The sequence below is a fragment of the Canis lupus genome, chromosome 14 (assembly GCF_003254725.2).
Source record: "Canis lupus dingo isolate Sandy chromosome 14, ASM325472v2, whole genome shotgun sequence".
Lineage (NCBI taxonomy): Eukaryota > Metazoa > Chordata > Mammalia > Carnivora > Canidae > Canis > Canis lupus.
The window spans coordinates 6,746,572-6,774,467 of record NC_064256.1 but is presented as its reverse complement, the minus strand read 5'-3'; the positions used below and the strand labels follow the sequence as shown (position 1 = coordinate 6,774,467).

The following is a 27,896-nucleotide window of genomic DNA, read 5'->3' as shown; positions in this document are numbered from 1 at the left end:
ATCCTCAGGATACTGCATCCCGGGACACGGTATTGGAGTTCAGGATACTGAATGGAGTTCAGAGTCACAGAGGGTCAGAGCCAGAACCTACTCGTTGAGGGACCTCATTTAAAAACACGAACCAGAGGCCGCACAGCTGAGGAAGAGATGGGACAGGGACCCACAGCGCTGGTTGGTCTACTAGTCCTGGCTGAGGGGTCAGCGAGCACCAGCTGCAAAGAACCTGTTGAAGGTTTTGCTTCTGAGCACTGGAGGCAGCCAGGGTAGCTGAGGGCTCACTCGCCCCAGGAGGGCTTCCGGTGCTCATTCACATTAGAGCACCACTCCTAGGTGCCTTACTGTCCCTCTCCCTGGTGGATACGAATCTGGGTCTACTGGAGAATGCGTTAGGATGCAGGGAGGAATCAAGGAGTTGGGGAAATTGAATAAGAAGAGAACAGTGGAAGAGAGCCAGCCGGGGAAGGAAAGCATGTGATCAAGTCATCCCTTTGCCTTAAGGGGCTTTAACAAAATCCAGCCCAAGTGGATTTTCCAGTAGCCTAGGCAACATTGCCATCTGGTGGCCATTGAGGGCACATGCTTTAGAGAGAGGAGTTGAAATGAGAAGCTAACCCACCCAGCGATACCTTTCTGATCCCAAACCCAGCGTTTCCCCACCCGCCCGGTTGAGGCTGGAATTTGGTGCAGCGGGGCCCCCTGTTTAGGCAGATCACCCAGGCAGGAAGCTGCATTGCCTGTGAGCTCCAGGCCAAGTGGATACCCTTCGTTCAGCATTAGCTGACCGGCAACATGGAAGCCATACCTGTTGATCCACGTGGGGGCAGTGGGGTCCTTCAGGCTACAGGACTTCACAGAAGAGAAGGCCTTTCAAGGCTGTGGAGAAGCCTCACAGCCAGCCTTGTTCATATAGTCAGCAGTTACCTGCCATTCCAGGTACAGAGATGGGACCTGGAGGTGGAGCCTCTTAAGTTATTACTGCCTAAAGGTGACACTCCCTTCCTAAACTAACCCAGTCACTTGCCTTTGTAAGAGCTTCTGTCAAAAACAAAAACAAGGGGCACCTCGGTAGCTCAGTGGTTGAGCATCTGCCCCTTGGGCTCAGGGTGTGATCCCAGGGTCCTGGGATCAGGTCCCTCATCGGGCTCCTGGCAAGGAGCCAATGCCTAGGTCTCTAGGTCTTCTTCCTCTGCCTAGGTCTCTGCCTCTCTGTCTCTTATGAATAAATAAAATCTTTAAAAAACAAAAACAAGCCAATGTCTGCTGCTGAGAGGAGTCAGATGAATAAGGAAGGTGTTTGGTGGTGCCTTTTTAGGGCTAAGTAGTCATGGAGGCTATCATCTTATTGATCAAGGTCCAGCCATTTGCCAAGGTATATACACATTTTATTTAAAAAAGTTTACAGTTTTCATTATACACAACTATTAAGAGGTTATAGTCAGAGGAGGCATTTGTCCTGTTGACAGAAGTGCCCGCTAGATCATCACAATGCAAGGAAAAAGGTGGAAGAGAGGAGATAGGGCAAGGAAAAAATAAGCGGTAAAAAGCTTAGATTTCAATTAAGGGCTGGTAAGTCCCTTTTCTCTCTTCAAGTATCACACAATATGTACCAAATACAATCAGTAAATAATGGCCATTTCTTCCCAAGCCCCCAGCCAAGACGAGTATTTGCTGAAGTGAGAATCCTGGCCCTCTCTCAGGTGGGTGGAGAACTTGCCCACCCGAGGGCTGTTAGCTTCCCTTCCCCAACGGGCCTCCACTCCAGTCCCTGATGGAACAGCCAAGGTGTTCCATGGCCAGAGAAAATATGAACATGGATTCAGAAGTCCAAAGAAACGCAGGTCTTTGCACCCAATCGGAAATGATTTTAGTCAAGAAGGCCGTGAACCTGGTTAGGAAGTTGGTACAAGGAAATGGAACTCTTGCTAACTCTTGTTAATGGCTTTCACTTTTCTGATTGAGTCCCTAGAACGTAGAAGGGCCAGGCGCCATTTAAAATCAAACACCAGTTCCTAGGAACTTGGTGTCTAGCAACTTTACCCATGAAGGCTAGCAGAGGATCTGTCTTTCATGATTCTCAGCCATAATAGGAGGCCTAATAAAAAGCAAGTGTCAGGCCAAGGCCAACCAGGGCTTCAGGGAGCATTTTGAGGGGGAAAAAAAAAAATCCTTCGAGGGGAGACCCTCCTCAGGAGCTTAGATCAGCCAGTTGGCAATCAGAACAGCTTCTGAAGTGGAAGAATGTTAGGTACTGGAGAGACATATGGCAACTTCTGAGAACTACCCTAGTATAAAATGCTGGTTGAAACTGCACAGTAACCTCAAGGAGGGCGAGAAGACTGAAGACAAAAGAGCGAAATGCCAGCATCTGGCTTGGCTACCACTAAATGCAACCTGCTGGGCCCCGGGGCTGGGGCTGCGGCCACCTCGCTTGTTGGTTTTGGCAAGAGCTTGAGCCCGGTCATTTGAACGGGGGCAGAGGATGGCTTGCGCTGGTAAACCACAAGGTAAAACTTCAAAAACTATGGGTACACTAAGAAAGGGAGGGAAACCGCCAGAAGCAACGCTGACCTGCTACCACCACCTTTAAGGGCAATAGTGTTCAGCCCTTCTGAGGGGCTCTGGATGCTTTTGAGTGTTATGATGGGAAACCTGGAAAAGCTTTTGGTGCTGTAACATCCCCTCTTCTAAGCCTTACAGTATCATCTACTAGTGGGGGCAGAATCCTCTGCTTCACAGCCAGGCCTTCTTCCAGCTCCCTCTGCACCTAGAAGCATGGTCTCCTTGTCCTACCCAGGTACAGGAAGGGACAAAAATAATAAAAAGGGATTCTGCTCAACCCCTCAAAACCAGTTTCTCAGAGGATACGAAGAACCCCACACAGAGCCAAAAGCTTGGCTCCCCCCAAGGTTAATGCCCAAAAAGGACAGATCTCCACAGAACGAGAGGGTACAGCGTGATTTGGGTGGCATTTCCAGAAGCTTCTGTGCTAATGGGAAGCCTAATTACACCTTCATCAGATGGACTTGGATGGACAAACATACACGCACACATGCTGCAGCCATGCTCAGATCTGCGGCTTCACACCTGCAACCTCCCCCAATATGTCTTCATTCGGAAATTCCACACCACCAAACTCCCAGTGCCAGAGCGTTCAATCCGCGACAAGCTGACTTCTTTTTTGTTTGAGAAAAATGTTTTCAGTTGGGGAGCAGAGCTGTGGCTCATATACATTCCCCCTCTAAACTTGGCTCTATTAGTTTGATGGGTTTTGTTTTGACAAGATTAAAAGCAATTATTATTTGGACATTATTTTTTTTTTGAAAGGTAATTAGAACACTATTGTTTATACAATATTGAAAAAATACAATTTTTTATTGTTTGAACTCAAATCACCACCCAGCACTTTAAAGCCTACCCTAAGTCGCACCTACAATTTAAACGGTTATAGCACAAGCAAACTGCTAATTCGGCAGGTAAGCAGGTTAGACAGTGCCAGCAGAGACCCTCCCTCCCCCAAAATAATGAGAAGACAACGCGCTAGAAAAGTTAAAGCACACCATTCCATGTTAAATAGTTAACACTACCCCTCCAACAAGCCACAAATGCTAGATAGATAACTCAGTACGGTTAACTAACCACAGCCCTACATAACTGCACTTTAAATTTTTTTTTAAAGAAAACCTTTTGCTTCATGCCCGTAATTAACATAAAATAAGTAAATTCTTTGTCTTTTATTTAGGAAAATAATCATGCTAAAAGCAAGTTGTACTTTATATAGATTTTCAAAGAAAAGATTGATTGTGCTTTTTGAATAAAAAAAGATAGGATATCTTCCAACCTCACGGACTCAAATCTTGTAGAATAGATAGCACTTCTAAACTAAAAACACACATTAGAAAGAAAAATTCAATTATCCCGGTGGGACATTCAAAAATGGTCTTTAGAAGGTTTTAGGATTGGCTAATTCTGCTATTGTCCTATTGGTTGTGGCAAAAAAAAAAGGTGGGGGGGATACAGACTTGCTGTCTAAAGTTCTCCAAATTCAGTAGGCAACACTCATATCTGAAAGAAACTCTGCCGGCAACCTGGACATATGGTGAGCTAAGTAAACATTTGATTAGCAGGCATTTTCAACTGTCTGATTTCCTCTTAACAAATACAGGAGAGAATATGTTCTTCCTTCAAAACCTGTTCTACTGCATCATATTTCCGAACTCTTTCCTCCTCTTCAGTCACACTCTGAAAAAAGTGGTTTGTTTTTCTCGTGTGGAGTCACTTTGGGTACAAGGACCTTTATATGTTCCAATTATTACTCATTTTAAATTTAGAATGTGTGTTGGTCTAAAAACACCCGTTTCCCACTCCCACAAGCAGATGATGACCAGACTCCTGCCAAGAGCAGCAGCAGAAGGGAAAATAAACCCCAAACATGAATGAGAGTACCCAGGAGTAACAGCCACAGGTGGGTCTTCTTGCTGAGTCTAATGGTCCACTGAGCGGCTATCCAAGGAGGAGGCCATCTCTTGGTAGGTGAAGATTAAATTTGCAACCTAAGCACAATTCACATGCACACACCAAAAAGAAAAAAAAAAAAGAAAGAAAAAAAAGAAAGAAAGAAAGAAAAAGGATGGGGGGGAAGCTCCAACCCAAACAAAACCACCCACAATCACCCTCAAATTTAAAGCTCTTAGTCCAGGGTAGTATCACAAAGTGGCCAATAAGATGAGGATGTGACTCTGCACGTGCTGGATGAGATGAAATACCTTCCCAGTCACTTTACTCCTCCTGTCCTGTCCTCTCAGAAAGGTATGGATTTCAAGCTCCACCCCAAGAAAAAGAATCAGGTTCAGAAAACACTTCCAAAAGGTTCTCCAAAGCAAAAACACTTGTGGGCTGTAGGGCCTGATAGCAAGACAGGCAGGAATCTACATATAAAAATGTACTTAAAATTCAGAGTCAAATGGTTTTAGGTTTCAACACTCCAATTAGCTCTCTGTCTTATACCGTTACTCCACAGAAATGGGGCCACCCAGGACTCACAGGAAGGAATGGCTGTGGCTCTGACACGGCTGGCTCTACACCTTCCCACAGCAGGCCTTTTCCTCCCCTGGCTCCTCCCGTCCATTTTGAAAAAGCACTATTCTATCTTCACGTCCAAGAGCTGGTTGGTTTGGTTTGTTTCTTTGGAACCATCAATAAAAGAAGCAACTTTTTCCTGTTAGTTTTACTCATGTCTACCTATCAGAGCGGCTATTTCTTTTGACAGTTCAGTAGCACACAGGCTGACTTGGCCAAAATGGACTTATGAATGCATGCATTCAGACCGCATATTGCTACCAAAATGGAATGTGGGAATATGCTATGCACCTCAGGTTGAGAAATGACCAAGAAATCAAGATCTAAAGGGTGATATATAATATATATATATCAATGCTATTATTCATAAAAACCTTGTTTAGTAATAAAAAAAATTGCTTTGTTTAAATATGAATATTATAGTCTGCTTCTCATGGTTAGGAAATAATAGTCTTTCTGAAAAGCAGGTGCTTTTTCTACTACAACTCCATATCCTGGGCCTCATCTTCCGAAAAGTCAGACATAGAACTCTCCGACGAGCTGTCACCGGTACCCTCTTCCTGCTCTTTCAGTGCCTCCTCCGTGGCGTATTTCTGGATGTACTCTGCATGGGGGAGGGGAAGGGGGAGAGGAATAAAGAAAACACAGGGGTGGTGACCAGGGAGGCAGGTGCTTCAGTGAACCCAAAGCTGGCAAAGTCCCAGGGAAGTTTGAGCCTTCCTTACTTGTTGGGGAGCCTTCCTTACTTGTTGGGGTGGGCTGGGCGAGGGTAAGAAAGGGGACCTTCTCATGGTCATTAAAGCTAAGGGGAAAATCCCATGGAAGACGTCTTTGGAGTTCATGCCTTTTGCCCCCTTAGTAAAAGAGGCAAAAGTAGCATGTCTGATATATACACACATATATACACACATACACACACACACACACACGCTGCACCTCCATCCCAGAACTCCCTTGGGCCATCACCTCCCAGGTGTGTGAGCACCTCCCAGGTGGATGTGTACAAGGCAGCCGACCCACCCCGGGCAGTGTCTGGTGTTGACTGGCCTCCCCTCCTGCTGCGTGGGCACCCTCACTCTTGCCTTGTTGCCTATCCATGTGGCTGCATTCCTCCAACCTTGCAGGACTGGGGAAGTGCAAACCCCATCCTTTCTTTTTCTCTCTCTGTTAATAGAACTATTCACCTCCCAGGTAGAGCAGGACTAGTTATGATTCCATAGTAATTTATAAGGAAATCCCCCATCATTTTTAGACTTGCAGTTATATAATTACAGTCAGCCCAAATCTATTATTTTAGGAAAAGATTTTAGTCTAAACAGATCCTGCCTGTCAGGTTTTTGAAGCAGCTGGTGAAAACAGTCTCTCAATCTGCTCAGGAATGAGCTGCTATCTGGAGACACAGTGAGCCCAAGTGACTTGATCATCTATTATTTACCTGAAGATTTATGCATCTATAGCCTAGGCTGAGAGAGAATTTTAAGAACTGCTGAACAAACAAACTTGTTCCTAAAAACTCTAAGTGCACACTGTTCTTAAGTAAATAGCCTACACACACACACAATATGAAAAGGTAAGACAGACCCTATCCAGAGCGCCAGAAGGGGGGAAACACGCCGGTCCTTACGTTTTGTTTCTTCTCCTATGGAATCACAGGGGCCAAATGCCAAAGATGAGGAACATGGTCAAAGGGGCCTGCCAAGTTTGAATGATGTCACACAGGGGCTAGCTAAGAATCTTTTTTATGTTTAAAGGGTTATATTTTTTAGAAGATTTTATTTATTTATTCATGAGACACACAGAGAGAGGCAGAGACACGGGCAGAGGAAGAAGCAGGCTCCATGCAGGGAGCCCAGTGTGGGACTGGATTCCCGGACCCCAGGATCACAACCTGAGCCGAAGGCAGATGCTCAACCACTGAGCCACCCAGGCGTCCCTGTTTTTTGTTTTTTTTTTTAAAGATTTTATTTACCCATTCATAATAGACACAGAGAGGCAGAGAGAGAGGCAGAGGGAGAAGCAGGCTCCACGCAGGGAGCCCGACATGGGACTCAATCCTGGGGACTCTGGGATCACGCCCTGAGCCAAAGGCAGACGTCCAACCACTGAGTCACCCAGGAGTCTCGGGTTATTTATTTTTAAAGATTTTATTTATTTACTTGAGAGAAAGAGAGTGAGCAAGCATGAATGGTGGGGGGAGTGGCAGGGGGAGAGGGAGAAACAGACTCCCCATTGAGCAGGGAGCCCAATGTGGGACTCAATTCCAGAACCCTGGGATCATGACCTGAGCTGAAGTCAGATGCTCAACCGAGCTATCCAGGAGTCCCTAAAGGGTTGTTTAAAAAAAGGGGGGGGGAGGGGGAGGAAAGAATATGTGACAGAGACTCTATTTGTGGCCAAATCTGGCCCTTTAGAGAAAAAGTTTGTAGACTTCTTAGAACCCTACAAACTCATTATAATAAAGTTTTATGTGGAGATGAGGTTCTAAAAGCTTCTGATTAGGTAAGAACTTACCTGAATTTATTCTTCAAAGAGAGAGAAATGTTTATTACAGTCTTAGAAATGTTATTTTTACCCTCTACTGGGTCAGCTATGTCCCTGCATTTGTAGAAAGCTGCTGCACTTTGATATTTCTCTCTGACGCTATAAGGTGATACTATTAGTCCTCTTTAGTATATTTGAGGAAATAAATAGGTCTTAAGTGCTAAGCTTACTAGGACAAGGGTTTTTAGGAGATAGAAGAATAAAGAGCAAGGTCACTAATGAGCAGGAGACACAGATGCAGATAAAAGCAGTTAGTGCCACCGGAGGGAAGTGTGGAGGAAGGGACCCTGGCCTCTGAGAGCCAGGAAGCCAGGCACACCTGACCTGACCCTGGAAGGAATTCTTAGCTGCAGCATAGGACATGCCACTCCAGGGGAATGCACAGCCTTGCCAAAAGCACAAGGGAGAAGGCCATGGCCGGGAGGTTAAAACAACACTGAGAACTATGTTTATATCTGAAACAAATAAGGCAAAATGTATAGGTCTTGCTGTAGTTAGATGGTGAGCATATGGTTAAGTTATTTTCTGGGTTTTTTTTGTTGTTGTTTGTTTGTTTTTGTAGGGTTGCAACTTTCCCTAAGGAAGGGAATATAGTTGGCAAACTCATCCAATTTGATGGTCACATAGTGATACATTTAGGAGTAAAGGCAAAGATGGAGCTCACCACACAGTGAGAGAGAGCCATGAATGGCAGGCTAAGATGTCACTCAGTAAAGGTTTCTAAGCAGGCAAGTGTCCTATCCTACAGGCAGCTCATACTTACACAATTTAAAAAATCAACTATATATGAACATTGACTAAAATCCACAGTAAGAAAGGTTACCAAGCGTGGAAATGTCTGGTAGCAGCCTGGGAGAGAAGGCCCATCTAGACACATTTTTGGAAATCACCTACCTGGAGGTAGCTGTGAAGGGTGAATCAGCTCCCCAAGTGGGGAGGGAGAGTGAGGGTGGGTTAAATGACTGAATCTTAAAAGAATGACCATTGACCATGTTTGGGAATGGAATGAGAAAGGTTTTCAGGAAGGGAAGGGGCAAAATAGCAAGGCTGCAGAGAAGTCTGGAAAATGGTTCTTGAGCAGGGTGCATATGATTAGGAAGAAATGAGAACACAGGAGGAGGGAAAACAAACTAGACCTCAGGAGTTTAGGGCAAGGAAGTGAGGAGTTTGAAAATGACAGGAAATAAAGAACAGGACTCCTCAAGAGGTCCATGGGAGCAGACACAGGCTTCTGAAGCAGGGATGCCTCTGACAGGCTGGGTGCAGGAGAACTGGGAGAACAACCTCAGGCTGGGGGCCAGGGGAGCGTGTTTAAGCAATCAGCCCTGATTTTCACATTACGCAGGAAGACAAAATGATAGCCAACACTGACATTTCAGGAAGCTCAAATTCCCTAAGCTAGAGCTTGCCATTCTAAAATAAAAACATAGGGTGCCTGGTTGGCTCAGGTCACACATGATCTCAGGGTCCTGGGATCCAGCCCCGCATCTGGCTCCTTGCCCACTGGGGAGTCTGCTTCTCTCTCCCTCTATCCTCCCCGCCCCACCCCGCCCTGCTTACGTGTGCGTGCTCTCTAATAAATAAATAAAATCTTTAAAAAAATGTAGATTGGATTCCTTTTGTAATTGGTGCTAGAGCAGATATGTACTAAAACAAGAATCATGTTGCTGAGGCACAATGAATGTAAGAACTAGAGAAATACGCTCTGCAATGAGGTATCTGTGGGCTGCAGATACTGTTAAGTGATGTTTGTGTCACAATTTTAACACAGTCTCATAATAGAACTTTATCTGGTTGAAATGGACTTTTTTTCCTTTGAAATACTTGTTTGGCTATACAGATATTCTGCTACATAAATTAGGTATTAATTTGCAAAATACCTGAGACTTAAGTAAATTAATTAGAGTAGATTTATTTCTATTTTATCTCAACAGAAGCGCCAAACAGTACCCTACAAAGATCAGGGGAGAATGAGAAAACAAAAGGAAAGCGTGAGATGTGCCTGTCTCATACCAGCACAGTTAAGAGGGAAGACCTATATATTCCAGGCGCTCGTAAATTATTCCTACTGCCATCTCCCGCAGATGGGCCCCAGAGGGGCCACACAATTGGCAGAAGTCATGCTAAAAATTAGGTAAATACCAATGCCTGTCACTTGGTAAGAAGAGCAGACCTACTTTCATGGACTCTGAATTCCTTTCCTTTCTGGTGGAACTTTATCTAGACTTTTCACTATGAAGGATCTCAAGCATGCAGAATAAAAATGAACACCAGTAAGCCAGGGTGAAGCTACAGATGTTCTCTTGAAACCAAAAGTTCATTTTAATGAACTTTATGTCTCATTAGCAGGTAAACTATTTAAGAATGAGAAAATAGTAGGATTCTAAATCCTAAAGGATGGACAAACTAGCACTACTACTACCAGCACACTTCTAACTTTGAACAGTACATTTCACGTTTTACTAGAAAGCTGGGCCCTGGGGCTAGGTATCTACAGCAGATAAATGTGCCCAGATGTAAACTTTCCAAAGTAAAAGAAAATCAGTATGGGGCCAAGAAAAGAAGCCAGCTGGGTATTCTTAATTCAACAGGTAAAATGATACAATAAAAAAAGTATAAGGATAAATTTGGCATTTCCCAACTTCCAAAGTTAACTGCTTTTCTGAAAGGCCAGGATGATACTATCTGTAAACAAATGTGAGATTATGCCCTTCAATTAATATTTCATTCTCGAATCCAATTTTCTAATTTTATAGGACAAGAGGAAACAAATGGAGGCTAAGATTCTTTTGTACAGAGGTCCATGGGGATTTCCGGCAGGGTTACATGTACCACCGCCCAACAGGTGTCTCCCATTTTCTCATCTTTCCTTTTGCTCTTTCTCGCTCCTTCTCCTCTTCCTTGCTGGGACATTCAGGGGCCAGTGAGCTCCGCTCCAGCCCACAGACAGTGGTCTCTTTAAAGGCCTGAGAAAAATTATTAGTAACTAAGAAGGGCTTTTAATGATGAAAGCCCAGTACATGTAAGTTTTTCTGTCTCCAGGTTAAACTATTTGCCTTCTTACCTTTAATTTTCTGCTTGTATTCTTCTGGTCGGTGGAGATACATGGCTGCAGCATCACCATTGAGAGGATCTATGGGGTTGGGATAGGCCAACAACTGGGGCAGGAAGGACTCAAATATATTGGTAAGATCTGAAAAACAAACAGAAATATGTCATGCATGGAAAAAAACAAGTCACCTAAAATTCACTTGAGTTCAGTAGTCAAAACCGCTTATCTTCTGAAATAATCAACCACATGAAAGTGTTCCATAAAAGTGTGCTCCATTACATGTGATCTCTATAACATATTCCTTTTGATACCAATTTTAAAATTTAATATTTAATTTTAATTTAAAGAACCAAATAAAGGTATACCTGATACTCCACTTTCAAAGGCAATCATCCCAATTTGAATTCACTCCATGTTTTAAACCAAGAATTCAGAAATAGTACATACATCATTTAATTAAAATGTGTACCCCAAAACTCTACCACTCTATATCCTTACAAAATGGGTAGTCTCTTAATATTGCCTCTTTCTACAAATTTGAAAATCCCCACTCTGAAAAGTATTCAAGCACCAGATCTCAGAAGAACACAATTTTATAGGCCTGATGTTTAATTCAATTCTCATCACCTTCAATGGAGGTAAATAGAACCGGTTTTTAAATTCTTCTGGCTAATGAAAGTAGGAATCTACATAGGCCACTTAAAATCATAGATAATAAGACAGAGAAGTACCAATTTATTGAATTTATTGACAATCATTTTAATAAACATTTACTAACTCCCTTCTTGCCAGATGCAGCACAAGGTGCTGGGTATACACGGATAACATTTACACACACAGCAGAGTCAACAAGAACTCTGCCGTCATATAGTGTTTTATAAAGGAAATAGGCCTTGCAAACCTGTAAAATAAACTACATGTTCCCATCACTTCAGAGATGCTATAACTTCCATTCTATTTGCTGCTCAGCAGACGGTAAACTGTGGAATCTTAGTGCTTCCAGCTCTCTGCCCTAGTCCAGTTACTCTATCATGTTTTATAGAAAAATTTCTGTTTCTGGAAGGAATGCTAGAGTATAGCAGCATAAAACTATTCTTTTATTTATTCTGCTCTCTTAACATATTTTTTCCCCTTTAGAGTGAGCACTTTTATGCAGTATTATAAATGAATGTTTGGTCAAGCCACATCAATTTAGCTTAGTGATTCTTAGCCAGGGGTGATTTTGCTCCCCAGCAGACATCCTATAATGTCTGGAAAGATTTTTAGTTGTCACACCTGGATGGGGAAAGGGGACAGGTGGTGTACCAGCCGTTGTGGATAGAGGCAGTGATGTTGTTAAACATCCTACAATGCACAGGAGAGCCCTTTACAACACCTAATTACTTGGACCAAAATTCAATAGTGCTGAAGCTGAGAAATCCTGGTCTAGAGAAAAGGGATTGACTGACTTTTTCATAAATGGCCAGAGTAAATTAGACTTTGTGGGCAACATCTGGACTCTGTTGCATGTATTCAACATTTAGCTCTACCACTGTAGCACAAAAGCACCCACAAATGGATATGGATGTGTTTCAATAAAACTTTATATACAAAACCAGGCAGCCAATGTTTGTCATCTTCTGCTTTAGAAAACCCTACAAATATAACAGAAAGAGAAGCAGGCTCTACGCAGGGAGCCCGATGTGGGACTCGATCCTGGGACTCCAGGATCATGCCCTGGGCCAAAAGCTCAACCACTGAGCCACCCAGGCTTCCCTAATTTATATTTAAATAAGCTCAGGTCTAGACAGTAATGTCACGGAGAGTCCCAGGATGTCTAGCATAGTCCCATTCTCATGCACCAGGTACTGACAGAGCTTGTTTACCTTGAGCCCAGGTAAAAGAGACTTGGTATTATTACACAGACTGGAGCTATTTCTCCTTCATAAAGCTAACTTCCCAAATAACCACGATTCCCATACACCAGAAAATAAATGCAGAGATTCCTAATCAAAAAAGCAAAACAAAAATAACCTTTCAAGATAACTCAAACACACTGCTATTTTACTTACAATTATTTTTTTAAAAAGGAAGCAACATGTTCAACAAATCAGTAATTATTCATGGTATAAAACCACTGAAAACTATTCAAAGACTAGAGAATAAAATATACTTATTTTCCTTTTTTTTTTTTTAAATTTATTTATTCATAGAGACACAGCTAGAGAGAGAGGCAGAGACACAGGCAGAGGGAGAAGCAGGCACCATGCAGGGAGCCCGACATGGGACTCGATCCCGAGTCTCCAGGATCACGCCCTGGGCTGCAGGCGGCGCTAAACCGCTGCGCCACGGGGGCTGCCCTATACTTCTTTTCCTAATGTCAGAGGATAAAGTCCATAAAATGGTATGCTCTAGGGCAGCCCAGGTGGCTCAGCAGTTTAGTGCCGCCTTCAGCCCAGGGCATGATCCTGGAGACCCCAGATCGTGTCCTACATCAGGCTCCCTGCATGGAGCCTGCTTCTCCCTCTGCCTGTGTCTCTGCCTCTCTCTCTCTATCTCATGAGTAAATAAATAAAAAATCTTAAAAAAAAAAGGTATGCTCTATAGAATTATAACTATGTACAGTACGTGTGCATAAGAACATCTAAAATGTTATCTCAAGGTAATAGGCTTACAACTTCTACTCTTCATACATCAAGTGACATTTTGCTTTTTTTACCTTTAAAAATAGCATTTTCCTATGAATGTCCTTTCTACTTCTGCACATGTTTGAAATATTTAAATAAAACAGAAGTCTAAAAAATTAAGGTAAATAAACTCAAAAGAAAAAAAAAACAAGAGGAGAAGGTGGGCAGGTTTTACAAACACCATGAGTTGGGAGCAGAGGAGTTAACACAGGAATGGTAGCAGGGACAGTCTGCACTACAAGCCTTGTAAGTACTTTACATGCACTCTTAGGGTCACTATAGCCAATGAGCGAGGTACCATTACTATCTCCATACTGCACCTGGGAAAATTGAGGCACGGGGTGGGGGTGGGTAGGTAACTTGCCCAAGGAACTCGGTTTCAATCCTGGGCTTATCCACCACGCTGCCTCTGTCAACAGATGAAATGAGCATTGCCTAAACCTTCATGAAGAAACAAACTACCCACATCTTGGCATTAAAATTGCATATCCTCAGAAATGGCCAACCTCCCTACCACAAAGTCTTCCTTTCTTACAAGTTCAAGGCCAGAAGGGTGATCTTTAAGCAGAGAATGTTAAGGCATTTCTGTGGCTGAAATGTTTGATACTTTACAGAGGCCATGTGCTTGTTTCCAAGTAGCTAAACCACAGAAAAGTAGCCCACAGCTGTTTGCAGATACCTGCAGGTGGGGACCTGGGAGTTCTTCTGTCACACTGGCATTACAGGCTCTACTCAAAAAGATTAGCAGCTGAAAAGTTATCAAACAACATCAAAAACCTTTAAAATACACACACACACAGCCCCCCCCCGCCCCGAAGTATAGGTTTTATTCTCTTTTAAGTAATGTTAAGGAGTGCTTTAGGACTTGAGAATATGGCAGACAACATGTTTCATAACTAGGTGCTTCCTGTGTTCCAAGAAGGAATTTTTATACCCTTTCCCCACTATTTTTAAGTTTTTCAAGCTACCGATAAGTGTCTTTGCCTAGATATTTGTTCTCAATAAGTAAAAGAATCCTCAATTATTTGTTCTACCTTCCTATGTCTCTCGTCTTCCTGCATTAACACACTTCTGGTCCATTTTACAGATGTGCTGTGTCACGCCTGTAAAACAGAAAAGCAGAAAAAGGAAAGTACCACAGCCCAGTTGTGGGCAGAAGAGGACAGAATTTGAAGACCAGGAAGTTGTGGTTATGGTCATTTTTATTTTATTTTTTATTTTTAGATTTTATTTAATTATTTGAAAGAGAGATAGCACGAACAGGGGAATGGGCAGAGGGAGAGGGAGAAGCAGACACCACATTGAGTGGCAGCCAGATGCGGGGCTCATTCCCAGGCCCTGAGATCAAACCCTGAGCCAAAGCCAGACATTTAACTGCCTGAACCACCCAGGCGCCCTTGCTATGGCTGTTTTAAAGCAGTTAACACAGCCCTGAAAGTGGCTAACAAAGTGATTCCTACTGAGAGGGTCTTCCCCAAGGAAACATCTCTCAAAAGTTGCAGATAAAAATCTTCTTTCAAGATAAATGTTGACAAAGAAATCTAAACTGTAAACTGAAAGTGAACTAAAGATAGTCACCTTTGGAAAAATCCATCATAAAATGAGTATTTTCCCCCTAGAATTGTTTATAATAGTAATAAAACTTCAACATCTTTCAGTTCAAAAGTCTCTTAAAAATATATTAATCTTCCACTTTTTGAAAGGGAGAGAACCAGACACACAGAGCAACCCAATCTCGAGATTATAGTCAGCTGGTTTCCATTACTGGCTGCCTTAATTTTTTAAGGAAGTCCAAAGACCCCTGAGAAGTACAGTTTATGATGAGCAAACAGCTCTTACTTTTGCTTTGGACTAAATCAGCACTTACAAAAATGCAGTCCATTAAGACAGATTCTTCAGCCTGATCTTACAGTATTAATATTAACAATATTACAACACTCATTCCTCAGTTTAGGTGCTTCAACTAATAATTTATATTCATATTTCATTTTTTAAACACTCAAATCATACTGATCTTTCATCAAAAGCAGCACCATTCACCCCCTTTAGTCCAGAGCAATGGTTCCTGGTGAGTCTGGATCCTTGCTGTTTGTCCATCAGAATTACCTGTGGCATTTTTTCAAAACATGCATGCTGAGGCCTCATTACCTACCCCATGGATTCTGACTTAGACAAGCTGACATCATTGTGTGTGTGTGTATGTGTGTGTAGAATTGCACAGCCAGGAAACACTACCTACCCTATACACCCCTAGCCCCAGAAAACAAAGAGGGCTGTTTGCTTGCAGGTTCTCTGAAAATGTTCAGGACTCTCAATTAAGCTGCTCAGGAGGCTCTAGTGAAGCCAACTCCCTGACCCTTTCAGTACTCCTTCCTGCATGATGCTATCATTGTCACTTCCTCTGGGTGGAGGTATTCCAAACTAAAGGTAGGAGAAAGTGAATCCATTTTTGAGGGCAGTAAAGGGCTGCTTCAGAGCATAAAGGGCAGCAAGAGATACCACCTAACACATTGTGGACATAGGGTAGAGCAAATTCCATTAGACTGAACTGTTTCTAGCAAAAGTTGTAAACAACAGATGGGAAACCTACAAGACCACAAATCTAATCTCAGGCCTTCCACTGACTTGCTCTCTTTGACCTTGGGCAGGTCTCTTCCTCTCTGCAACTTAATTTCTTCATCTACAAAAAGAGAAGTATAATACTGTAGTTCCTTACAAGGAAGAATTACACATTACTAAAAAGGACTATAAAACAGGCTTCATATGGCATCAAAGGACTAAAATTTTCATAAAAACATGCCATCTTCTTAGAAATTTCAGCTATCTGTATCCTTCAAAGAATACACATTAATTAAAATGAGTCACACTGAAAAAAAAAATGCACCAATTCTTAAAGTAAAGCCACCCTACTTCAGGTGACTCACAAAAAGATGGGACATGGCTTTAAGGAGAAAACACAGGAGGGGATGAATCACAGATCATGTTTTATTCTTGGCTGTTTATAAACCAGTGACCAGAAGTTATTTCTTCTTCCTCTATTTCCTTTGAATGTTAAAGTGGAAATTTTGGTAAAGCATGCTGCTATCTTCAGGTTAAAGCCCTCCAGATGCCCAGAGCTTGACGTGGCCTGCCCACCAGGAACCGTACACCAGGGACCTGTATCAGGCAGGCAGTCACCCCAGAGACTTTAACTTGCATAACATTCATCTGTTTTTCAGATTTAACACCTAAAATGCTGTAACTTGGAAACCACGGCCATCACACAGTACAGTCATGGCTACAGTCATGGCTAGGTGCCAAGTCGTCAAAGCCATCCCCCTCCTCCCACATCTCTTCAAAGGCCATCTATCCTACTCCTTCAAGATGCCCAATGCCCTGGGTTCCTTCCATTTAAAAGCAAACAACATACAGAAAAACTTGCTCAGAAAGACATCATTCACTTGCACAGTGTGTGAACTCTGTGGTGTTTATAATTTAAGAAGTAGCTTCATATACTCTTACTCTGGGAAGCTCATCATTTTACAATTTTAAAAAAATAAGTCTATGCTGTTAACTACCAAATCTTTCTAATCAGTCCTTTATATTTCTGGTCTTACCAATTAGACATGCTTAAAATTATTTCCTTGAAAACCTAACCTTTTCTCCTACTACCTAGGTAGACTCCAACACCCTTGTTCCTAGGCTCTAGGACTTTGATTAGGCTTTCTCCTTTATTCCATGTACTCAGTTGGTTTTCCAGACTCACTAATTGTCCTAACAAAATGCCTCTAGTTCCTCTTCTGTTTTCCCTCGCATGTAACTACACCAAGCCCAATGTACCATTCCACTTTGGATCAGGGCAACCACCTCCTTGATGGCGCTCTAGGATTCAAACTCTGTAATCAGAGAAATTTCCTTAAAACAATCACTCAGGTAATTTCCCTTCAAAAGCAAGTTCCTCTTGTTTTCCTTCAAAACTCTTCATATTCTAGAAGCATGCTATCCAAACAAACTTAGAGTTCATTGGCCCCTCTTCTCTGATGGAGGACCCCTGGCTTCTCGAGTTTCACTGTACCACCCACAACTCCTTATGGTATTTATTTGTTCCATAATTCAACAAGGAGCAAGGCTGAGAACAAGAAAATAAAGTCCTACTCATAATTAGAGAGGTTAAAAAGATGGAGAAAAATCACAAATTGTTGGTTCTAGTGGTCTAGAACTAATGATTTTCTAGAACTCACACAGATCTCCTATGTCTGTGGACTTCTGGCTATGATAGTTGAAGCTAATGGCTAAACAGTTGAGATCACTTGAGAATTTGAACTGTGTTATTCATATCCTTGATTTATTAGAGAAAAATCAGCAGCTGCCCTTTCAAAACCCCCTAATTCACTTTTGCTCATCTTATAAGCAATTGTAATTAATCAATCATGAAATGGTAATAGGCAAGTCATAAACCTATGATATATATTCATAATAAAAACCATAAAATTCCATTTCATTCTTTTTTTTTTTTTTAAAGTTCTGGCTCTTTTTTTTTTAATTTATTTATTTATTTATTTATTTATGAATGATAGTCACACACACGGAGAGAGAGAGAGACAGAGACACAGGCAGAGGGAGAAGCAGGCTCCATGCACTGGGAGCCCGACATGGGATTCGATCCCGGGTCTCCAGGATCGCGCCCTGGGCCAAAGGCAGGCGCCAAACCGCTGCGCCACCCAGGGATCCCTCATTTCATTCTTTTTTTTTTGAAAGCTTTTCAAACTTTTTTTTCTTGGAGGGGGAAGAGGTATCTACTAGATGCATAAAAAATACATACAAATGTATATTAGTTAAATTTTTAACTAATTTAATGTAGTTAATTTTTTTTAAGATTACAACAGGGCAAATAAAATTTCCAGATTTCCTTCTGTTATTTAATAATTTTGGTTAACTAACTGATGTTTACTTTTCCACTCTTTAACTAGGTCCTAAGAAGTTTGAATATTAATAATGGATTTTTAAAATTTCTCCTGTTTACAGTCTGTGAATATGAAAGGAAGTGAAATTCTACCCTTACAAATGAGGAATCGTCAAAAACCTATATAGTTCTTCAACCCAAAGAACTGCATTCATATGATCAAGCAGTTGTTCTGTGTGAAGGACTCAGCAAGCAGGGGCCCTAGAGGCTGACAGATATCTTGAGGAAAACTTCAAAAAAGCTGGTCAGGAGGAATGCCCTTAGGTTGGGTAGGTGGACTTGCAAGAAGAAATGGCTTTGAAATTAAAAAATAACATTCTCTAAAATAACTAACTTGAACCCAACTTCAATGAGGAAAGCCTAATCCTATAGCTGCTTTGAGGGCACACACGTGGTGAGAAGCAGACCACTACAAAGACCTCCTGTGGTACTATGGCACAGAACCAGCTGGCCAACAGGGCTTGCCACGCCATATTTAGTTTACTGATGGCTGACATGCTGCTAATGGAATAGTATATCAAGCCACCAATCTGCTGGATGATAAATTCAAGACTGTATCCAATTACTTAACTGAGAGGGCCTTCTGTGTTTCTGTGTGGATAAAATATATAAAAAATATGAATTCATCAGATTTATAAATGTTCTCAAGGTTAGTCCATGCAGATCTTTTATTTTTTTAAGTAGGCTCCATGCCCAGTGTGGAGCCCAATATGGGGCTTGAATTCACAACCCTGAGATCAAGACTTGAGCTGAGATCAAGAGTTGAATTCTTAATCAACTAGGCCACCCAGGTGCTCCCCACGGCGATCTTTTAAAGACAGAATAAGGTCTTACTAAGAGGGTCATGCAAGCAAAAAAAAAAAAAACAAAACACACCTCCCTCTTCACATCTTTCAAGAAAAAAAAGTCCAATTAGGAATTAGTAAGAATTAGTAAATATTTGGGGGTGCCTGGGTGGTGGTTTAGTCAGTTAAGCATCTGCCTGTGGCTCAGGTCATGATCCTGGGGTCCCAGAATCAAGCCCTGTGTCAGGCTCCCTGCTGAGCAGACTCCCCTCACCCCACATGTGCTCTCTAAAATAAAATCTTTAAAAAAAAAAAAAGAATTAGTAAACACTCAGAATTTTTGCAATATGATTGATATACTTAATCTCATGAGGGGTAGCATTACAATTTTTAAATATTCCAAGGTAAACACAGGTATTTTTGCTCTATGTTTGAAATAGCAATGTCAAAGACATAGGGCCCTAAAGCCTGGAAGACTACCAGATACATTCTGCTAAGTGCCAGATCACCAGGCCATCAACCAGAGGTGTGTAGTTAAAAAACACAGAATGTTTTAAAGTACTCCACCAGACTTAGAAAATCATCTTCTGGGGCAGCCCGTGTGGCTCAGCGGTTTAGTGCCCGCCTTCAGCTCAGGGCCTAATCCTGGAGACCCGGGATCGAGTCCCACATCGGGCTTCTTGCATGGAGCCTGCTTCTCTCTCTGCCTGTGCCTCTGCTTCTCTGTGTCCCTCATGAGTAAATAAATAAAATCTTTAAAAAAAAAAAAAAAAGAAAAGAAAAAGAAAATCATCTTCCATCCGTTGCAGCTCCCTCCCCTGAAGTACTTAACCTATAGAGGTCTGCAGAGCAAAATGAATGCTGTTACAGAGATGAGAATGAAGGAAACAGGCTCCTATTCCCCAAAGCCATTTCCCTTGTTGCCTTGTTGATCTCACACACCCCTGCCCCACTCAGGTACTCTTAAGAGGCCGTTCATCCTAATTCAGACATGGTATGACCTTGCTTACCTTACAAGACTGCCAGCTAAAACATAGTAATGGGATTTGTTATTAACTTTCCAGAAATAAGGGCAGTTAATGTACAATTAGCTAGCTAGTACTCTTACAGTCATACTAAAACTCATTATTAAAGTTTTTAATTACTAGACAATAATTCTGTTTGTCTTTAAGGTCAGGAAAAAAGATATTTTGTGCAATTACAAGGTAAGTGGTCACACACGGGAAAGAATTTACCTATACAGGGTGATCACAAGCAAATGGAAAGAAAACAAATCTACATCTTCACAATTGAACCCTGAAACTACAGCCCCAACGAAGGTAGAATACAGCTGTGGCTATCTTTGGAGGCCACAGCCCGGCTCAGATCCCACCATCCACAAAACCTGGACCACTCCATGATCCTAATGCTGACTCTCAGCGAACATGAATGTGGTTTTTAATAAGTTTGTTAAGTTGTTTAACCTAAGATGATCCTGTTTTTTTGTGTATAGCTAATTAAACTCTTGGGCCACATACCAACACCACATCTGAGTAACTCCAAGCAGCCTGCAGAAGAGGTAGGCCATGGAGCTAGCTAAGTACTGTCCAAGCTGTCAAATCCCAAACTCAACATGTTATATTTTCTATAGCTGACATTTCCCCCACGGTACTAAAGAGAAATTGCTCCACTTGGCCTCTGTCTAGAAGACTCGTAATGACATCCAGCTATTCCAAAGGCATGATGACATTTTAGGATTCCAACGTGCACAGATCAATACCGAGTTCTCAAGCCTGTTCTCAGACAGTAGTTGTTGGCCAATCACCCATGCAGACAGATAGATATATCTCTTGTCTGTGTAACTACACTAAAAAGGGCTAGACACATAGTTAGCAAACACTAGTGGAGCATAAAGCATTATTTTAAGACACAGTTACCTTTGGCCAGAATTTTGTTTGGTAAGATTCACAGGCTACCTGACTGAAAAGGGGATGGAGTAAATATTTCCAACATGAGAAAGCTTAAAATTCATGAGGCCCACAGTATAGCATATTAAATAGATTTATGGTCTAAAATTCTCTAAATGCCTAGTAAAAGAAACTTTTGTTTCTCTTGTCTAATTTTAATCTCAAAGTCCCTGAAGCATTCCTTTTGTTGTAGTCAACTTCATTTGTCTGTGATTGACTCCCCAGATGACTCTAGGGGAAGTACTTTCCCAAATGTTGATTTTTCTCACCAGCAAAATAAGAGGAGTATCCAGTCCATTGGCTAGCAACCCTAAAGGTGAGAAAGAATAAAACTGTAAACTGCCCAATTTTATAAGAAAAGTGTTTTCGACCTTACTTGTCCACAACTTAATCCACAAAATAAGTAATCTACCAAGTCAGTCGAAAAATGAGTAAAATTAAATTGGAGAGAAACACAATTTACATGGTGCTGGGAAAATTGGACATCCACATGCAGTAGAATGAAACTAGACCACTCTCTTTCACCATACACAAAGATAAACTCAAAATGTATGAAAGATCTAAATCTGAGATAAGATTCCATCAAAATCCTAGAGGAGAACACAGGCAACACCCTTTTTGAACTCGGCCACAGTAGCTTCTTGCAAGATACATCCACGAAGGCAAAAGAAACAAAAGCAAAAATGAACTATTGGGACTTCATCAAGATAAGAAACTTTTGCACAGCAAAGGATACAGTCAACAAAACTAAAAGACAACCTACAGAATAGGAGAAGATATTTGCAAATGATGTATCAGATAAAGGGCTAGTTTCCAAGATCTATAAAGAACTTATTAAACTCAACAGCAAAGAAACAAACAATCCAATCATGAAATGGGCAAAAGACATGAACAGAAATCTCACAGAGGAAGACATAGACATGGCCAACAAATACATGAGAAAATGCTCTGCATCACTTGCCATCAGGGAAATACAAATCAAAACCACAATGAGATACCACATTCTCACACCAGTGAGAATGGGGGAAAATTAACAAGGCAGGAAACCGCAAATGTTGGAGAGGATGCGGAGAAAAGGGAACCCTCTTGCACTGTTGGTGGGAATGTGAACTGGTGCAGCCACTCTGGAAAACTGTGTGGAGGTTCCTCAAGGAGTTAAAAATAGACCTGCCCTACGACACAGCAATTGCATTGCTGGGGATTTACCCCAAAGATACAGATGCAATGAAACGCCGGGACACCTGCACGCCGATGTTTCTAGCAGCAATGTCCACAATAGCCAAACTATGGAAGGATCCTCGGTGTCCATGGAAAGATGAATGGATAAAGAAGATGTGGTCTATGTATACAATGGAATATTCCTCAGCCATTAGAAATGACAAATACCCACCATTTGCTTCGACGTGGATGGAACTGGAGGGTATTATGCTGAGTGAAATAAGTCAATCGGAGAAGGACAAACATTATATGGTCTCATTCATTTGGGGAATATAAATAATAGTGTAAGGGAATAGAGGGGAAGGGAGAAGAAATGGGTAGGAAATATCAGAAAGGGAGACAGAACATGGAAGACTCCTTAACTCTGGGAAACAAACTAGGGGTGGTGGAAGGGGAGGAGGGCGGGGGGTGGGGGTGACTGGGTGGCGGGCACTGAGGTGGGCACTTGACAGGATGAGCACTGGGTGTTATTCTGTATGTTGGCAAACTGAACACCAATAAAAAATAAACTTATTATTAAAAAAAAAAAAAAGAAAGAAACACGATTTACAGGGGACAGATGCATGGAAGGGTGCAAGAGAAATTTAAAGCTGTATTGCAGTGGAAGTACCAGAGCCTCCAAGGGTGTAGGCAGAAAAGCCAACAATGGGTAAAATATATATTTGTAAGTAAAAAGGAAAACTGGAGTATAGTAAGGAAGCTTAAAAAGCTACCTGTGGCTTAATGAACTTTCCTTCCATCACTCTTTAAAATTACAGTTGTTTCTGAAACTAAAATCCAGATCCCCTTGGCTGAATTTTAAGTTTTCCAGAGCTTTTATCAGTGCTGTCTGGAAGAGCAGGAAGGGATGCTAAAAAAAGAAAGAAGAGGAAAGAAAGAAAACAGAAAGAAAAAACAAAGAAAAAGATGCTATCATACAGGAAATGAAAATGAATCAATTTTGTTTTGTTTTGTTTTTGTTTTTGTTTTTTTGAATCAATTTTGTGATGGCATCTGCTACTTTCCTTTAAATGTCACAAGAGTAACAATAGTTGACTTTATACTCAATAATTTCATATGCTGACAAGCATCTTTACAAAATTAACCATATTACCCACTATAATTAGCTCTCTTGCAAGGTTAAATAATATAAAATTGAAAATTACTGGGTGATTACACTACAATCATACCAATTCTAAGTTTGAATGAACAAACTATATGGACACTTGGCAAAGGAAAACAAAATAAGCACAGAAGCAATGAGTGAGAGGAACTAGAGGACTAAATTTGTTACAAACATGAACACTGATTAATAGCAGGTTATGCTAAGTATAAATCTGAAGTTTTAACTGGCAATTGCTGTTATACTATAACTATGTATATCCAGTGCACAGTCCATGCCTTGGGGCAAAGTTAATTGCAGGAAATTTCACAAGTAACTCCCTGCTCCTTACTATATTATATAGTAGAAGTGTTGAAACAAGTTTGCCAGGCTAAGCCTTTTGGTTTTTAGCTGAGTATTTGTGTTAACATGCCAACTTTCTCCTGTTAGTTGTCTTATATTAAATTAGTTTTTTTTGTCCTTTGAACTAAGATTCTCTCAAGAATCACAGGAGGAAACAGAATGACTCCAAATTCGCCAATTACAGACTAATCTTCAATGCCAAAAGCTTTAGCAGTTTGCAATAAAAATTCAGTTTCGACCTCAGGATCAGTTAAGCCTAAAAGAAACTTCAAGGTCATCTTGTACCAACCATCTCTATGTACTTTTATATAAATTGTAATTACCTGTTCTAAAACTTTCCATGAAAAAAAAGTTGAATTTTCTTGAGTAGTAGTTTGGGTTTGAACAAAATGTCAGCACAATTCTTCCTTGTTGAGTATATCTTAAGTAGGCTCCACACAGAGTGTGGAGTCCAATATGAGGCTTGAACTCATGACCCTGAGATTAAGAGTCAGCTGCTTAACCAATTGAGCACCCAGGTGCCCTAGGAGTATTTTTTGACTACATTCTAATAATACTTGGGTTCTTGCACTTACCTACAATGTTAGTGTTGTCCATGTTTACGTATTATGGAACACTTAATGGTAATTCATGCACATGTAATAGGGAAATAAAAGTTCACTTTGACCAATGTGATTTAATCCTTGTTACTTACTAAATGCTTTACAAAGCAATGCTCTACTAACATTCTATATATGGGATGAAATCTTAAGTCATATTGGGCTTCTGTTCTGAACCTCATACACCCTGCTGGTAAGAAAGCAAAATGGTACAACCACTTTGGAAAACAGTCAGTTCCGCAAATGATTGGCCAGAGAATTACCACGTCACCCAGCAATGCTACTCCTAGGTAGACACCCAACAGAAATGAAAACACACGTCCACATAGAAACTTGTGCACAAACATTTATACAGGCATTATTCAAAATGGCCAAAAGGTAGAGACAACCCAATTGTCCATCATCTGAGAAGTGGATAAAAATGTGATAGCTATAAAATGAAATATTATCTGGCCATACAAGGTATGAAGTACTGATTCACACTACAACATGAAAAATCTTGAAAACATTAGGGAACTGAAAAAAGCCAGTCACAAAAGACCACATATTATATATTCCATTATTAAAAATTCCAAAATAGGCTAATCTATAGAGACAAAAAAGTAGAATAGTCATTGCCTAGGGTTGGGGAGGAAGGTTAGGCGGATGAGGAGGTGAGAGCTAAAGGGTAAAAGATTTTTTCTTTTTAAGGTGAAGAAAATCTCCTATGATGAAAATGTAGTAATTGTTGTATACAACTGAGTTTGCTTAAAAACTGTCAAATTACATGCTTTAAATAGGTGAATTTCATGTATATGAATTATAATTCAATAAGCTGTTATTTTAAAAAATCTGTTCTGTGAATGTAAAGTACTTGATAATCAGCAAATCTCTTCCACAAAGCTCTTCTGGTCAACAGTCAAAGAATTAGCTGAAGTCCAATTTACTTTACTGTAATTGGAACCAGCTCACAGTATTTTGTTATGTACATTTCTAAAATGTGAATGCAGTTTAAGAAAATACATCATTACATCAGCTATTCCAGGCAGTCTGCCATGAGACATTTTTACAAAAAAAAAAAAAAAAAAAAGAAAAAAAAATCTTAAAAGGAATCCATTTAACCAACCTCAGAGTATATGTTCTTTCTTGTTGCCTCATCTCCTTATAAGCCATCATATCCCTAAAATTCTCATGCTTAACAATACTAGGCATGATTTAGTTATTAATTCAACAAATATCTGAACCCTTATTGTACACCACGCACTGCTTCAGGCACTTGTATACCTTTGTACACACACATACACACAAGTACCTGCTCTTGTGGAGCTTACAATCTAGTAAGATAAAGAATAAACAAATGCTGGTTTTAAAGATAGGTTTTTAAAAAACAGAGTGCTATGCTATGGAGGAATGTTGTTTTTGATGGAGTATTTAGGAAAGGAGGCTTCCCTGAGAGATGTTTGAGGTGAGAAAAGAAGGTACTCAGCCATACAAAGACCAAGGAAGAGAACTCTAGGCAGAGGAAATAATTATTGAATGGCAGAATCAGGAGAAAAAAAAAACCAAAACAGAAGGATTAACCATATTTTGCCTGTGACAAGCTTCTGCTGTGAATCTCATGCACCGTCCTCATACAGGTATGTCTGGCAAAGCGGCTTGCCAAGTGCGGCTTCAATAAGATGTCTCACAATTGTTCAATAAGAAAGGTCACCTCTGGTTAAGTCCTGCTTAAAATGATCTTCTTGGACATCAGCGGTTTATTATGTGTACCTCCCATTCTTTCACCACACATGGGTACAAGGTGCTATATAAGAAATGCTGGGACACAGAGAGCAATCAGATACGCACTTCAGTTACTCCTATGGCAGATATAATCTAGTGGCACAGAAAGGTAGGCATGAACAACACACATAGCTAAAAAATAAAAGTGGGACACAAAAAAGAGATAAAAAATGTAGGAGCGTGCAGAAATCGCCTGCAGCTAGAGCATCAGGGGAAGCCTCATGGGGTGAGGGCATGAGAACAAAAAGTCTATGAGGCCTGAGAATTTGGACATGTTCGGGAATACAGATTGGTTTGCTGTATCCCTAATTAAGTATATTTCAAAATATTTTTAGCACCCCAACCAAGTTACAAGCTCAGGGAGAGAAGGCCTGATAGTCCTTACATCTCCCTGTGATACTTAGCATTGTATCATGCATGTGTTGATTCATCATAAGAGAGGAGATGTTGATTTATCATAAGAGAGGAGATGTTGATTTCAGCACTGAGGCAAGGCTAGATTATTATTTGCTTCATAACGAGGCTTTGGGCTTCAAAACAGAGGACTTCCCAAACCTCTTAATACACCATTTCACATCACAGGGACATTCCTAGAAGTTTTTTCAAAATTCAAAGGTTATTACAGGTAAACAGATATACAGTGTGCTTCTGAATATATACACATAAAATGTTTACATGTGTATTTGTATGTCTACATACATACATCACTATACCTTAAGTTCAGAATCTCACAAGATTATTTTAAACTTCTGCTGCTAAATCAAAGTTTATACTTGAGAGATAATATACTGATCAAACTTTCCCATCCAGGCCCTCATAATCCCTTCCCATTCCCAACAAAACATCTTAAACCAGAGAAGAAAAGCCAAACAACATTTTTTAGGCAGTGTCTCAACATCTCTAAAAATATGTATATATATATTCCATGGCCAAACTCACCATAGAGAGCTGTCCAAGTTTGATTAATTACATCTAGACACACAGTTCCTGACCTGAAACAGATGGAAAGAATGGCATTTTTTTAAAAATTAGAAAGCTAGTTGCATGTATCTGGCAACTAATTTTATTTATCAAGAAAAGTACTTTTAATAGATCAAAAAAAAGAAAAAGAATCCCAATTAGGGAAAGTATGAGGAGGAGCAGAATATATACAAAGTCTTAGTGTTTCCTGAGAGACTGAAAGGGAAACCAGCGACTCAACAATGGAGAAACCAGACAACACCTTCAGCAGGTGAGAATTCACACTGACAACCAGGAGGTAGACAAACCTATGGCCTCCCCAGGACTGTGAGGACACAGTCACACTTTGTGGTTTTCCGGGCCTTAAGTGCATCCTCGGGATCTAATGAGGAGGAAACCCCAGACAGCCCCGAATTGAGGGACAGTCTCTAAAACAACTCATCTATTTTCTTTTAAAAATGTCAACTTTAAAAAAGCTGAGGAACTATTCCGGATTAAAGTAGTTTAAAGAAACATGACAAGTAAATGCAATACATGGTCCTGGGCTAGACCCTTCGCTGAGGTGGGGAGTGGGGGGGTTAAAAAAAAAGGTACATTGCTAGAATGTGGCCATAGATTAAAAAGTACTGTATTGATATTCAATTCCTGAACCTGACGACTATACTGTGGTTACATAACAAAACATTCTTGTTATTAAGATGACTGATACACAGAAGCATAAAAAGACAACGAGGCATGACGTGTGTGTACAACCTATTCACACAGAGTTCAGAATATCTCATGTATATGTGTGTGTAACAGTAAAATTTAGATGCTGTGACAAGGAAAAACTGCAGAACAAAAAATCACGTATTGCAAACAGCATCAGAAGTACACAATAGGAGGCATTCGTATCACATTTTAAAA

At 40.9% G+C, this 27,896-nt stretch overlaps 1 protein-coding gene across 6 annotated transcripts in view; it reads right to left on the bottom strand.

Moving 5' to 3' along the window:
* Positions 1–1,360: 1,360 nt before the first annotated feature.
* Positions 1,361–27,896, bottom strand: part of UBE2H (ubiquitin conjugating enzyme E2 H) — a 109,118-nt gene continuing 82,582 nt past the window's right edge. For 5 of the 6 annotated variants that reach the window (XM_025471629.3, XM_025471630.3, XM_049093363.1 and 2 more), the window contains exons 5-7: positions 26,970–27,022; positions 10,682–10,810; positions 1,361–5,680 (exon numbers count right to left, since the gene is read on the bottom strand). In XM_025471629.3, the coding sequence (XP_025327414.1) occupies positions 5,556–5,680; positions 10,682–10,810; positions 26,970–27,022 (307 nt within the window). In that variant the 3' untranslated portion in view covers positions 1,361–5,555. The remainder of the gene's footprint in view (positions 5,681–10,681; positions 10,811–26,969; positions 27,023–27,896) is intronic. The other variant, XM_025471631.3, reaches the window with a different exon arrangement.